This window comes from Pelobates fuscus, chromosome 9 (assembly GCF_036172605.1).
Source record: "Pelobates fuscus isolate aPelFus1 chromosome 9, aPelFus1.pri, whole genome shotgun sequence".
Taxonomy (NCBI): Eukaryota; Metazoa; Chordata; class Amphibia; order Anura; family Pelobatidae; genus Pelobates; species Pelobates fuscus.
Genome location: NC_086325.1, coordinates 17549564 through 17565566, shown reverse-complemented (window position 1 = coordinate 17565566; position 16003 = coordinate 17549564). Strand labels below are relative to the sequence as shown.

The following is a 16003-nucleotide window of genomic DNA, read 5'->3' as shown; positions in this document are numbered from 1 at the left end:
TTCTGACTCTTTAATCCACACTTTGGAATATCCTCCATTGTCTTCTTCTGGATTATATTATACATGTTTTTACAAGTTTTTAATGACACTTTCCCATAATTTAATATTCCTGGGAACTACATTGAATAAATAAGCAATATTAGATGTCTTTAAAAGGTACAGCCGGCTTACACCTGCAAGAATAGATCTTTTAAATCCCATTTCTGGCATTATTTCAGTTGGCTCAACTTCTACCAAACCTCCCAACCCTCTTTCTGTCAATCCCAATGTATAAAACATTGATGCAAAAGTGGCCTTCAGCCTCAGTCATCACCTCTGCAAATTAATTGTAGATTAGTTTATTACATGAACAACTAACATCTTTTGACATTCGAACTTTGGAATCCTCTCTCACAGATTTAAAAAACGTATTTAATGCTAATATTTAATAATAAAAAGATGCTGAAGATCCACCTCTTTAGTTAGGCTCTGAGCTAGGTACCAACAACATTGTGGTGAGGTTAAAGACGATATAACACCCCACAGAGCAAATAGTAAATTACTGCTATGCCTCACTTGCATATCTCAAATTGGACTTTGAGGGGTCCTTCTTGGGCATAGAACCTCAAAAAAGGCACATTTTCACAACTTTCCCAGAGCTCCTAGCTTGACATGCAAATGAGCTCAGACAGGCCTCATGTTTCAGACTTCATACTGAATTACTGAAGATACTTTTAGCAATGTGGCTATGATCCAAGACGATCAGTGACCAGAAACCAGCCATGGAGTACTGCTGCATCGACCTTGTGGGCCTCATCAGCATGGCGCCCTAGGTAAACGTCAACAAAATTGTTGTATTCATTTGAACTTTATTTGTGATATAAAAGAATTGTATCATTGTATTATTTCTTCCATCCAAGGTCATGGAGCGTGTATCTGTGTGTTCCCCTCCGAGCACAGCCTATAATTCAAATGGTTACTCCGAATAACTATCATTAGATTTTATTACATTCTTCTCACTACTTGGCCTGCTCGGAAAATATTTTTTTTGTTATCGATAAAATTTCACTGTTGGAAATCGACCATTCACCTGTGAGGCTTAGATGTGATGTTCTTTGGCATTCGGATTCAAATATTACACAATACTAAATTGTGTACCAACTTGTGTCCTAAAATTAAGGGCTGGGTTTGTTAATTCAGTATCCACCTCAAAGACACGCAGGTGACACCCCATCCTACAGGTTTTGAAATTCTCTGAAGGATTAGTATCCATTCGTATCGGATCGTCTAGATACCTGGAGAAGACATGGACCCCGTCCTAATCTCCAGTCTTCTCCTGAGTTTAATGGTTCACATGTCCCACGCAGGTGAGATATTGATTTTAGAATCTACGTTTGTTTTGAAAATGATGCATTGTGCTTTTAACATATTAAAATAAATTGTTTATTTTTTAAATCAGTGTTACCTTCATTAAACCTTTCATGACTTACCTTTGTTAAACCTGGAATGATACTTTTACAGTACATACTGAGTGTCACAGATAATATGAGTGTGTGTCCACCTTGGAAGGGTTTAACATTAGCCTCGATTAAATATGCTTCCAAAATTATTTATTACTGTTACCAAAATGTTCCCAATTATTTATCTACAGAAATGTTGACTTATGTAGATAAATCATTTGGAACGTTTCTAAACACTATTGAATAATTTGGAAATCTTATTAAATCGAGGCCATCATCGACTGCAGATGTCATGCCAGTGGGACTAATTTACTGCCAATAATCGTACTTTGCGTACTTCACCTAAAAATATATATTTTTATATAATGATTCCTTTAATCAAGTATTAAAAGGAAATAGATTTATTTTACAAATAAAGTCTCTGTGTAAAAAAAGAAAAAAGAAAAAGAGAACAACTCATATGTTTATTATGTGACGGGATCCTTCAGCCATATACATGCACCTTGGGTCAGGCAGTGTTTGAACACCAACAGGTAGTCTCTATGGCAGTGATGGCGAACCTTTTTGAGCCCGAGTGCCCAAACCGCAATACATGCCAACTTTTTTTTCCTAAAGTGCCAACACGGCAATTGCGTGTGTGTGGGGGGGGTGCGTGTGTGTGTGGGGGGTGCATGTGTGTGTGGGGGGTGTTGTGTGTGTGTGTGTGTATGAGGGGTGCTGTGTGTGTGTGTATGAGGGGTGCTGTGTAAGTGTGGGGGGGTGCTGTGTGTGTGTGTGGGGGGTGCTGTGTGTGTGTGTGGGGGGTGCTGTGTGTGTGTGGGGGGTGCTGTGTGTGTGGGGGGGTGCTGTGTGTGTGTGTGGGGGGTGCTGTGTGTGTGTGTGTGTGGGGGGTGCTGTGTGTGTGTGTGTGGGGGGGTGCTGTATGTGTGTGTGTGGGGGTGCTGTATGTGTGTGTGGGGGGGTGCTGTGTGTGTGTGGGGGGGTGCTGTGTGGGGTGCTGTGTGTGTGTGTGGGGGGGTGCTGTGTGTGTGTGTGTGTAAGAGGGGTGCTGTATGTGTGTGTGTATGAGGGGTAATGTGTGTGTGTGAGAGGGGTGCTGTGTGGGGGGTAGGGGTGCTGGGCGGGGGTAAGGGTGTTGTGGGGAGGTAGGGGTGCTGTGGGGGGTAGGGGTACTGCTGGGGGGGTAGGGGTACTGCTGGGGAGGTAGGGGTACTATGTGGGGGGGTAGGGGTGCTGTGTGTGTGGGGTAGGGGTACTGCTGGGGGGGTAGGGGTACTGCTGGGGGTGGTAGGGGTACTGTTGTGGGGGGTAGGGGTACTGCTGTTGGGGGGTAGGGGTACTGCTGTGGGGGGTAGGGGTACTACTGGGGGTGGTAGGGGTACTGCTGGGGGGTAGGGTACTGCTGGGGGGATATGGGTGCTGTCGGGGGGTAGGAGTACTGCTGGGGGGGTAGAGGTACTTCTGGGGGGTAGGGGTACTGCTGGGGGGTTAGGGGTGCTGGGGGGGTAGGGGTACTGTTGTGGGGGGTAGGGGTACTGCTGGGGGGGTAGAGGTACTGCTGGGGGGAAGGGGTACTGCTGGGGATGGTAGGGGTACTGCTGGGGGGATAGGGGTGCTGGGGGGGTAGGGGTACTGTTGTGGGGGGTAGGGGTACTGCTGCGGGGGAGTAGGGGTACTGCTGTGGGAGGGGAAGGGGTACTGCTGGGTGTGGTAAGGGTACTGCTGGGGGGATAGGGGTGATGGGGGGTAGGGGTACTGTTGTGGGGGGTAGGGGTACTGCTTGGGGTGGTAAGGGTACTGCTGGGGGGATAGGGGTGCTGGGGCGGTAGGGGTACTGTTGTGGGTGGTAGGGGTACTGCTGTGGTGGAGTAGGGGTACTGCTGTGGGGGGTTACTGCTGGGGGTGGTAGGGGTACTGCTGGGGATAGGAGTGCTTGGGGGGGTAGGGGTACATGCTGGGGGGGTAAGGGTGCTGTGTGTCAGTATCCACCCCCTCCCTCCTTCTTACCTTTAATGAAGTAAGATGGGGGGCGGCACAGCCATCCATGGTGGTCTGGTGGTGGTAAGCACTACAGGGGGAGGGATCTGTGAATCAGCTCCCCTGTCGCCCCGCACGATGCTGTGTGGAGCGTTGCCATGGTAACGCTAGGCAACGCTCCACACAGCATCGCGCGGGAGGACAGGGAAGCTGCATCACAGATCCCTCCCCCTGCCTCCCGACCCGGAAGCAGAGTAGGCGCCTGCCGTTTCGGGCAGGCAGGTGCCTACTCTGCATTAATGGCGGCGGACCTATGGCCGCGTGCCAACAGAAAGGGCCCGGCGTGCCACCTGTGGCACGCGTGCCATAGGTTCGCCATCACTGCTCTATGGTCTTCCCAGCTTCACTTCCTGCACAGAATCAGGGAAGACCACAGAGACTGACTGATAGTTTTCCAACACTTTCAGACCCAAGGTGCATGTATATGGCTGAAACACGCTAAAGGTACAGATGACTTTTTCTCATTTGTAAAAAAATATATACTTTATAAACAATCTATTTCCTTTAAATACATGAAGAAAGGATTTTATATAAAAAAAAATGTTTTGAGAGAACAGTTGTTCTTTAACCCCTTAAGGACCAAACTTCTGGAATAAAAGGGAATCGTGACATCTCACACATGTCATGTGTCCTTAAGGGGTTAAGGACATTAATACCAGAATTCTGTAATACGGTGAATCTCAGTGTTGAAACGTTTGTCCCTCAATGTAAGCCTTGTCCTGGCAGCAATATGTAAAGACATACTTCCATTGTTTATTTAAACATACAATCGAGCCCCTCCAAAGCTTTTTTAAATCATCTGTCTGTCAGGTCTACATTGTGTCAAAATCTCCGGCTTGTTATTCTGCCGATGCTGATCAATCGTTTACCCTCCAGACATGAATTGTTCATCCAGCGCACTTCTGTGACCTTTATATATGGAATTACAAACACATTGGGGATTAGACATAAAACAGATAATTACCAATGCAATTATACATTCTAGGAGATATCTCAAAACTCGCTTTTTTTCTGGCTCAACTTTTTAAATTATTTTTTTTGGGGATAATTTTTTGTTTGCTGTTTCTGGTCAGAAATCTGCAGTTCCCTTTTCTGTTATCCAATTTTAGTAAATTAAATTAACCAGGCAGAGAATTCTGTCCGTTTGCTCTAGAAACTTAGGTTTTGGGGACGTTCAATACTTTGGATGTGGCTATTTCCTAGCAGTATATAGTTGTTGCTATTAGGACCATTTACGTACCTTTCTAATTGTACCAATATGAAGTCACCAAAAAGTGCTCCGTGACCTCATCATTAACCCCTTAAGGACCAAACTTCTGGAATAAAAGGGAATCATGACATGTCACACATGTCATGTGTCCTTAAAGGACCACTCTAGGCACCCAGACCACTTCAGCTTAATGAAGTGGTCTGGGTGCCAGGTCCTTCTAGGGTTAACCCATTTTTTCAGAAACATAGCAGTTTCAGAGAAACTGCTATGTTTATGAATGGGTTAAGCCTTCCCCCTATGTCCTCTAGTGGCTGTCTCATTGACAGCCGCTAGAGGCGCTTGCGTGCTTCTCACTGTGATTTTCACAGTGAGAGCACGCCAGCGTCCATAGGAAAGCATTGTGAATGCTTTCCTATGTGACCGGCTGAATGCGCGCGCAGCTCTTGCCGCGCGTGCGCATTCAGCCGACGGGGAGGAGAAGAGGAGGATCGGAGGAGGAGAGCAGGAGGAGATCTCTCCGCCCAGCGCTGGAAAAAGGTAAGTTTTTACCCCTTTCCCCTTTCCAGAGCCGGGAGGGAGGGGGTCCCTGAGGGTGGGGGCACCCTCAGGGCACTCTAGTGCCAGGAAAACGAGTATGCTTTCCTGGCACTAGAGTGGTCCTTTAAGGGGTTAAAGGGACACTATAGTCACAGAAACAACTTTTGCTTAATGAAGTAGTTTCGGTGTATAGGTCATGCCCCTGTAGTCTCTCTGCTCAATTCTCTGCCATTTAGGAGTTAAATCACTTTTGTTTCTGTTTATGAAACCCTAGCCACACCTTCCCTGGATGTGACTAACATAATTTGCATGAAAACAAAATGGTTTCATTTTTACTCAGATGAGTTTTGTTTTTATCTCCTGCTCTGTAAATTGAACTTTAATTACATACAGGAGGCTCCTGCAGCGTCTAGCAAGCTACTAACAGAGCAGGAGATAAGAAATGATAAATTAAACAGAATTTGCAATAAATGAAATGTAAAACATTAGATGACTCTTTACAGGAAGTGTTTAGGAAGGCTGTGTCAGTCACATGCAGGGAGGTGTGGCTAGGGCTGCATAAACAAAGTGATATAACTCCTAAATGGCAGAGAATTGAGCAGTGAGACTGCAGGAGCATGATCTATACACCAAAACGGCTTCATTAAACTAAAGTTGTTTTGGTGACGATAGTGTCCCTTTAAAGGAGTTTGAAATGTGTTAAGCGGATTAGGGACATTTTGCAGGTATTTCCCCAGCGATTACAGTACTCCCAATGTTGGCAGCAATCAGCATAAGCATTACTTAGCCTAATTAGCCTAATATTTTATACAGGCTCTATAGTCACAGTGTAAATAAAATATGCAGCAAGTTTACAGGTACACACCCAGCCAGCTCCAAACCCTCAGGACTTTAATAAGTTTGCGAATAAAATATATGATGGAATAAGAAGCCATTTAATGTGTTTCAAGGTAAATCTAAACATGTCTGGGCCCATCGCAGCCAGTACCAGGAGAATTCATAATGGAGTTTATTCTACAGACTGAGAATTAAGGCGCATTGACAAGGGAATTGCAAATTTTAGGATTATTTCTCATCTCTACTAATTTGGCCTAAAATTGTATTGTGTTTGTCAAATCTCCATAATTCTTGTTTCAGTCCATAAGCATCCTTGAACGTATTATGTTTTAGAGAAATAAAAGCACAGCTAAAGGTTACTTTGTAGTGAGCGATGAGAATATTCCTTTCTGTAGTGACAGTCCTGCATATAACCTGCATGTGTCAGGCGCAGATATAAAAGCAGTACTCTAGCGCCCCCTCCTGGACATACAGAATAAATAGCCATTGAATTAAAAACAAAAGGCTATGCTAAAAACTATATACAAAGGTGTACTAGGTTGTTAAAACTACCACTAGTGTAAACAGTGGAGCACTTATTAAAACATTAACGTTATGTGTTAAGGGATATTAATACAGCAATTTGCTATATAAAATAAAATATAGTGCAGTATTATAGATGTCCAGGTGTGTATATAAAAATGTGGAAAATGTGCACTACAACACTGTAATAAAGAGAAGGACCCCGTATCACAACAAACGACCGTGGGTTAAGCTGGGACTGGAGTAGTCGTGCACAGATCCACTGACCAGTGATGATTGCACAACATGATTTACATGGCAGGGTTGACAGAAAGAAATCTTACCTGAGATGGCAAATCCAGGTATCTGAAGTATGTATCACGGCACGTTGATAAGCCAGAGGCATCCTGAAGCCAAGCAATCTGATCTGATGAAGTAACAATTGAGCTGTTTTGGTATAATCACCAATAAAGAGATGCATTTGAAGACGAGAACACCTTGCCAGTTGTTAATAATGGAGGTGTATCTATTACGCTTCGCGGTTCTTTGATGGCCTTTGTGACTAGACTTTTCCACGTCTCACACTTACTGCCATTTATGGTTTTCTTTTTCCATATCCGTTAAACGTAGCAATTTATCTACGCTAACTGTGAACTAAAATGTGACTTTTATGAATTGCTAAATTGCTCTGAATTACTTATAAATTGCTTAGTCGATGGATTCAGTATCTTTATTCCTTCCCAGATAGCTACACCCTGACTTATCATCACACCTACCTTGCAATCTCAGATCCAGATTTTTTTGCTGATTTATATCTGAATGACATCCCCATATATTGGTATGACAGCAATAACAAATGGCTGGAGCCTCTGGTCCCCTGGAGAAGGAAGATGGCATCTCCCAACTTCTGGAGAAATCTTCAGTTAGAACTCTGGAGTGATGAAAATCTAATGAGGAATACAACACTCGGTATGACACCAATAATATAAATTGGACACATTTTGGGTAGGCCTTTGTGGACGCACAATATAAATTGATAGATAATGATCAAGAATGTAACTGAATGTTGTTTAAAGTAAATGTTTTTAAATGTATTATATGTTTTCAGCTAAACAGTTTTTTTTTTTTAAATTCTTTATTTTTGGTCGTGACATAGAGCAACATGCAATTTAATAAGACAGTTGGATGGCTTGCGCAGAAGCCCATGGCGGTATAGTAAGACAATTCAACCGTTAACATAACAGTGCGGCTTACGCAGAAGCCCATATATGCTCAGTGAAGTGGACTCGGGCAATCGACATTACATGTTATGACCTGTCCCGGCACCTTTCTGGTTTGTAATGTATCAACTAGGCATCTATAGGTGCCTTGGTGAAGGAAAAACGCCCTTTTAGTGTAGTTTGTAGGGGCCTACGCAAAAGCCAGCATTTGCAGTGTGCCATACGCATTTCACGGTTTACAGTGAGGTCGTTGTGAGCAGCTTGTTACTGAGGCAACTCATATGGTCTCTGCACTGTGAGGAGCTGTCACTTTAAACAGTTATACCTACTTAACATTTTTAACAAACTGAAATTCAAGAAAAGAAGGAAGGAGAAGGGAAGACCGGTAGCATGATAAGAGGGAGTTTAGAGTATATGACAGCGTTGTTTTCCCCCGGTCTGTTTGTGAGGTTGCGAGAGAGAGAAGAAAAAGAGAGAGGGGGGGGGAGGGGAGGGCTGAGTAGAGGTGAGTTGGACCCGATGTCGGGAGAAGGCAGGCGTCCGCCCGAAAGGTAGTCTCCATGTCCCTGCGAGTATGCGGGGCACTTGTTCAGGGATCTATGTATTCCTCCCAGGGTTCCCAGACCCTACGGAAGTGTGTGTATGTGTCTCGCACCTGGGCCGTGAGTTGATCCATAAGGCAGGCCTCTTTGATATTGCCTATGGTTCTGTCCATGTGTGGAGTGTCAACCTGGAGCCACGTCTGCGCCAGGGCGCGCCGGGCCGCTAAGTTGATTTTGTTCACCAGTTTTTGTTCTCTGTTCAAGAGGTTATCTATCGGTTTGGCCAATAGGCACGTCCAGGGGTCGGGCTGGATTGGTCGTTTGAGAACGTCTGTCGTGAGTTGAGCTAAGTGGCGAAGTTGGTTGTAACGGACCGTTTCAGCATAAAAGGGGAAAAATCAGTTTAGGCGATAATCCCCTTTTCTAAAGACAGGCACAGCTACTGCAGAACATCACACTCCCGATCTGGATACGATATAACACTCCGAACTGGAACAGCTGAACAAGAAAAGCATACAATCGGCTAACACTCTTGGCAGTCAGCTTACAATCCAATCCCCCCCAAGAACGAGACGACACTTCATTTTGAGGGTTAAGCAGGAACTCTGGACTGGGACACCCAGTCTGGCTTTTATTACAAACAAGTACATACAGGACACTCCCAGGGGGAGGATGAATTTAACCAATCACATGGATGTACCTCCCACACATTTCCTCCCCTTAGATTAGCACTTAACATAATTATACCGTACACCCTTTTCCCCAATTCCTGGATGTACCCCAAATACACATGCTACACCTCCAAAACAGGTATCCCCTGATAGCCCTTATTCAGGGGGACAACATATCCAAGAATCAGGTCATTCGGATGAATGGTTCGGGAGATATGAAGTTCCAAAGATTTGACCGACCGCATGGGTAAAGTATCCGAAAACAGTTCCATGCATTTTGGCCCTGCGGTCGGTCACAAACAAGGGAATGAAAACAGACGAATTGCCTGTGTTATAGAGCCTGGAGAGGGTTTGAATGAATTCCCTTGTTTGTGGGGTTCTTTCTACCGAACGGCTGGTCATTCGGTAGTTTTTATACGAATTTCTGGAAGTATGGAGGTCTCAGCGGTGTTTGCCTAGTCAAGTGTCCGATTTTAGTTCCAGACACTCGACGGCAAAACACCGCTGTTCGGTAGTTAAAGAGGGCCGCCGCCACGTGGTTGTTTCCTGAATGGCGGCCACCCAGAGGACACAGAACACATTACATGATTGCCAATTACCCGTTTGCAACATTGTTGCAAACGGTAATTGGAGGCACACTTAATCCTGGGTGGTCTGGTTGTTCGGTAGTTTCCTCAATACAATGAATGGAGTGATTCTACCGAACAATCAGATGAAGGCTGCATATATATATATATAACCCAGGTTAACTGCATACATAAATACATATACAATATACAGGCAGTACAATAGAATATGCTTCACAGTCTTAAAGGGACAGTAGTCCCAAAATGTCCACCGCTGATTTTAAAGGGCCAGTAGCAGCAATATAAATTATACATGCCCAAATATAGTCTTTAAAGTGCAATATGTCCAGGGGCCATAGTCGCAGGGCAGGAGGCTAGCAGCCAGGCTTCTCCAGCCCACAGTGGCGAAGTTGGTTTCGCCACAATTCTCCCCTTTACCAATTAGACTAACAGGGTATCTGACCTCCTGCCGGTCAGTGCCCTGGTTAGTCCAGCAACCCACCCACAGAACAGAAGTAGTAGAGCAGCCCACCCATAATAAACAGTTACCACACCTGGGTGAGGGAGAATTTTGTCCAAGTTCAGGTGCCTCCCCACGGCTGTGTGAGAGACTGATAGGCTGCCTTGGTGGGTTGCTGAGGGGGCAGAGACCAGCGGTACTCTGTCCTGTTGCCAGCACTACCACGGGAGTAGTCTGGTGGGAGCCTGGCTGCTGGAGACCGACTGTCTCCCCTTTAGATATATCGCTCTGTGGCTGGGGGACAGGACCGACCGTCCCTACCCCTGGGGCTGTAAGTGCAGAGACTACGGTCCCATCTGCACAGATGTGGGGCTTAACATCTCCCCTTGGTGGGTTAGGCTGCCGCTGGAGAGAGGGTGTAACAAGCTCCTCTCTCTGGACGGTAAACTGCCGCTGGGGAGGGGGGTTAGCAGGCTCCTCTCCCTGCCACTCTCTCTGCTGGTGGAAAGGGGGACCAGCTGTCTCCCCTTTCATTCTCTTGTCCGGCTGCTGGGGTGCGAGACTGACTGTCTCTGCTCCCTGCAGGACACACTGCCGCTGGGGAGGATGGACGACACCATCAGCTCCCTGGGATACACACTGCCGCTGGGGAGGATGGACGACACCATCAGCTCCCTGGGGCACACACTGCCGCTGGGGAGGGAGGACGCTGCTCTCCTCCCCCTTCGCTTCACACTGCCTTCTTGGCATCTCACTTTGCTGCTGGGGGGCAGGAACAACAACCTCTGCCCCCTGTAACTCAGCCTGCCGCTGGGGAGGAAGGACTGCACCTTCGGCTCCCTTGGACACACACGGCTGCTGGGGAGGATGGACGACACCATCAGCTCCCTGGGGCACACACTGCCGCTGGGGAGGGAGGACGCTGCTCTCCTCTCCCTTCGCTTCACACTGCCTTCTTGGCATATCACTTTGCTGCTGGGGGGCAGGAACAACAACCTCTGCCCCCTGTAACTCAGCCTGCCGCTGGGGAGGAAGGACTGCACCTTCGGCTCCCTTGGACACACACGGCTGCCGGGGAGGATGGACGACACCATCAGCTCCCTGGGGCACACATTGCCGCTGGGGAGGGAGGACGCTGCTCTCCTCTCCCTTCCCTTCGCACTGCCTTCTTGGCATATCACTTTGCTGCTGGGGGGCAGGAACAACAACCTCTGCCCCCTGTAACTCAGCCTGCCGCTGGGGAGGAAGGACTGCACCTTCGGCTCCCTTGGACACACACGGCTGCTGGGGAGGATGGACGACACCATCAGCTCCCTGGGGCACACATTGCCGCTGGGGAGGGAGGACGCTGCTCTCCTCTCCCTTCACTTCACACTGCCTTCTTGGCATATCACTTTGCTGCTGGGGGGCAGGAACAACAACCTCTGCCCCCTGTAACTCAGCCTGCCGCTGGGGAGGAAGGACTGCACCTTCGGCTCCCTTGGACACACACGGCTGCTGGGGAGGATGGACGACACCATCAGCTCCCTGGGCCACACATTGCCGCTGGGGAGGGAGGTCTGCAAACCCCCTGGCCCGCTCTGATTCCCGCGGCAAGTACTCTCGCACTGCTTTCTTCACCTGCTGTATTAGATCCTCTGAGAGGTTGGGTCCGCATATAGCCAGCACCGCGGTGACCTCTCTGTCATACGCCTCTTGAGTGTAGCTGGGTGCCATGCTTGCTCTGCTGCAGTTGGTTCCTTGTAGATAGGGGCGCTGTACGGGTACTGGCGTTGCCCTCACTTTGTAATCCAGGAATGGTGTTGTCTGCAGCTGTCCCTCTGGTTGTAGGAACGATCCCGCCGCTTGCCACCAATTGTAAAGGACCGTTTCAGCATAAAAGGGGAAAAATCCGTTTAGGCGATAATCCCCTTTTCTAAAGACAGGCACAGCTACTGCAGAACATCACACTCCCGATCTGGATACGAAATAACACTCCGAACTGGAACAGCTGAACAAGAAAAGCATACAATCGGCTTACACTCTTGGCAGTCAGCTTACAATCCAATTCCCCCCAAGAACGAGACGACACTTCATTTTGAGGGTTAAGCAGGAACTCTGGACTGGGACACCCAGTCTGGCTTTTATTACAAACAAGTACATACAGGACACTCCCAGGGGGAGGATGAATTTAACCAATCACATGGATGTACCTCCCACACATTTCCTCCCCTTAGATTAGCACTTAACATAATTATACCGTACACCCTTTTCCCCAATTCCTGGATGTACCCCAAATACACATGCTACACCTCCAGGTATCCCCTGATAGCCCTTATTCAGGGGGACAACATATCCAAGAATCAGGTCATTCGGATGAATGGTTCGGGAGATATGAAGTTCCAAAGATTTGACCGACCGCATGGGTAAAGTATCCGAAAACAGTTCCATGCATTTTGGCCCTGCGGTCGGTCACAAACAAGGGAATGAAAACAGACGAATTGCCTGTGTTATAGAGCCTGGAGAGGGTTTGAATGAATTCCCAGTGTTCTGTGGTTCCAGTCGGGAGAATGGTGTTTGCAGTAGCTGTCTGTGCATCTGAAAAGGGGATTATCGCCTAAACTGGGTTTTATCCTCGTGTGTGTGAAACGGTCCGTTACAAGCTGCCTGTTCCCAGTATAGGGAGACTTTCGGGCAGGTCCACCACATGTGGAGGTAGGTACCTTTTTCCCCACAGCCTCGCCAACATACATCGGAGGATGTTTTGCCCATTCTGTGTAGTTTGACTGGGGTGGTGTACCACCTCATCAGTGTTTTATAACATTGCTCTTGGTGAATAACACAGATTGAGGACTTGGCCGCTGCCTCCCATATGTCTTGCCAATCCCCGCTATCCAGGGTTTGACGGAGGTCAGCTTCCCACTGCAGTATGTACGAGGGCGTTTGGGAGTCTTTTGTGGGTGCGCTAAGCTGCTCATACAAGCGAGTGATAAGGCCGGTACGCGGCCCGCCAGACATGCATAATGCTTCAAAGAACGTGGGCTTTGCCCTGGCCGCTGCTGCTATGTTGGGTTTCTTGGCAAAGTCCCTAAGTTGAAGATATCGAAAATAGTCTTTATTGGTTAGGGGGGCCCTAGTTTTCAGATTGTCGAAAGTGTGGAATGTACCATCCTGAAACAGGTGACAGTAACGTTGCGCTCCCGTGTCCTCAAGACCTCGGAAGTCCCTTGGGGTCATGCCAGGAGGGAAGGCTTTATTGCGAAGGTAGGGCGTCAGAGGCGAGACAGGGTACGTGAGGGCATATTTATGAGCTGTAGTATTCCATATCCGAATTGAGTTTAGGATGGCCGGGCAGGAAGTGCGGATCTCTGGGCGGTCAGGTTTCGGGACCCAGATCCAGTACTGGGGGAGGTCGGTGGACATAAGGTGTGTTTCTAGATCAACCCACCTGTGTGTGTCAGGCGGTGAGTGCCACTCTATAATTTGTGCTAGGTGGGCTGCCAAGTAGTAGAGGTGGAGGTTCGGGAGTCCCAGTCCCCCTCTGCTCTTAGGGGTATACAGTGTGTGTCTTGCTACTCTGTGCCTCTTCCCTGCCCATATGAAATTGTCTATTGCGGTCTGTAGGGGTTTAAGGTCGTTTTTAGTTACTGCCACGGGTAGCGCTTGGAAGATGAAGAGGAGGCGCGGAAGGAGGTTCATTTTAATGGCGTGTAGCCGTCCCATCCACGAGATGGGTTTGTCATGCCATCGGTCTAAGTCTCTGCGTAGGGTATCGATTAGCCTTTGGTGGTTTACCTTGTATAGTTCCTTGTGGTCTCGTGTGAGCTTAATCCCTAAATATTTTATGGGCTGTGTGCTTATTTTAAGGGCCGTAGTGCATTGCAGCCAGAGGATGTCTGCGTCTAAGAGCCCTATCGGCATGCCGACCGATTTTTCTATATTGATTTTGTATCCAGATACCTGGTGGTACATGTCAAGAAGCTTAAGGACATGAGGGATTGTTTCTTTAGGGTCTGTTATGGTAAGTAAGAGATCATCGGCATAAGCCGAGATTTTAAATTCATCGGACGCAACCTGTACGCCTTTGATCGCATTGTCTGTTCGGATGAGGTGCAATAGGGGTTCCAGCGCTAAAACAAAAAGGAGGGGAGAAAGGGGGCAGCCCTGGCGGGTGCCGTTTTTCAGGTCAAAGGGGACTGGCTGCGCTCCTGGGATGAGCATTTGTGCTCTTGGGGCGGTGTACAGAGCCTTAGTCGCCCTGATAAATGTTTCGGGAAGGTGCATTTCCTCTAGGAGGGCAAACAGATATGGCCATTGTATTCTATCGAAGGCCTTCTCTGCGTCCAGGGAGAGGACCAGAGAAGGCGTTCGCTTCGTGCTTGCCCACCACACTATGTCCACGGCTCGTCTCGTGTTGCCGTATAGTTGTCTGTCGGGGACAAAACCCACTTGGTCAGGGTGTACTAGTTCTGGGAGAATGAGGTTGAGTCTAGTGGCCAAGATCTTTGCATATACTTTAAGATCAAAGTTGATGAGGGAAATAAGGCGATAATTGGCCACCTCAGTGAGGTCTCGGTCAGGTTTGGGAATCAGGACTATGTCTGCTGTGGAGAGGTCCACGTTGGGTGAGTCGTTGTCTGTCCAAGTCATGTACATTGCGGCTAGGTGGGGGATCAGCTGTTCCCTGAAAGTTTTGTAGTAAGCACCGTCGAACCCATCTGGGCCCGGGGCCTTCCCCCCCTTGAGGGCTGTGATTGCCCTGTCTATTTCATCGTGTCCTATGGGTGCTCCCAAGGGCGCAGTTTTGTGCGCTGGGAGTAGCGGCATATGGGCCTGCCGCAAGAAGTCCGTAACAAGGTCTAGGTGCATGTTATTCGTAGTCGTAAGTGTCGGGGAGTGGTTATAGACTTGGGCATAAAATTTAGTAAATTCTTCGTTGATATCCCTTGGGTTGTTAAGTACGCGCCCCTGAGTGTCTTTGATGGCTATGATGTTAGACGTTGTGCGTTTGGGTCTCAGGGCTCGCGCTAGTAACGTATCCATTCTGTTGGATTTTTCATAGAAAAAACGTTTGGAGCGGACCATGTCTCTACTGACCTCGTCCAGCATGAGCTCTCTGAGTTGTCGCCTAATGTCTGCTAGGTCTCTAGTGGTATGTGGGGTGGCTCCCTGTTGGTTTCGTGTCTCCGCCCTGCGCAAGAGCTTCTGTAGCTCCGCCAACTTCTCAAGCTTTTTCTTCTTTAGGTGTGTGGCTGTCTTAATAAGCAGTCCTCTAATCACCGGCTTATGAGCCGCCCACAGTGTAGTGGGTGATACGTCCGGGGTGTCATTGTCCTGAAAGTAGCGTATGATGTCTGCTAAAATTGCTTCCTTTGTCTGGGGGTGTCTGAGTATGGAGGCGTTGAGCCTCCACCTCCAGGAGGTATGGGGGCCCGGCACTTTAAGGGTTATGGCAATGTCGGCGTGGTCGGACCAGCTGATGAGGTTTATGTCCGAGGTTTTCAACCACGACATGGCAAGCGAGTTAACTAGGAACATGTCTATTCGGGAATAAGTGGTGTGGACAGCTGAGTAAAAAGTGTAGTCACGTACACTCGGGTGCTGTATCCTCCAAGGGTCTAGAAGGCCCGTGTGGTCTAGGAATGCGTTGAAGAGTTTGTCTTGTCCTCCCTTATTCTGGGACCTAGGTAGTCCCGGGCCTCCACCCCTGTCTAATGCTGGGCATGGTGTGGCGTTGAGATCACCACCTAATAGCAGGATTCCCCTGGGAAGTCCTAGGATCAGTGTCTCCAGGTCTGTCCAGAATGCTCTGTCAGGGACATTGGGCGCATAGACATTGATCAGATGGTATGTGTTAGAATGAAGCATGCCTGACAGGACCACGTACCGCCCCTCTCTATCCTCATATGTGTGAGTTACAGCGAGTGGGCAATCTTTATGGATCAGTATCTCAACCCCATTCCTCTTACAAAGTGCCCTAGAGGCGTATGCTCTGGTGTACACA

At 48.0% G+C, this 16003-nt stretch overlaps 1 protein-coding gene across 1 annotated transcript in view; it reads left to right on the top strand.

The window, feature by feature from the left end:
• The first annotated feature begins 1258 nt into the window (after positions 1-1258).
• Positions 1259-16003, top strand: part of LOC134572396 (major histocompatibility complex class I-related gene protein) — a 41630-nt gene continuing 26885 nt past the window's right edge. Inside the window, exons 1-2 of the mRNA XM_063431325.1 lie at positions 1259-1346; positions 7306-7530. Coding sequence (XP_063287395.1) covers positions 1286-1346; positions 7306-7530 — 286 coding nt within the window. The 5' untranslated portion in view covers positions 1259-1285. The remainder of the gene's footprint in view (positions 1347-7305; positions 7531-16003) is intronic.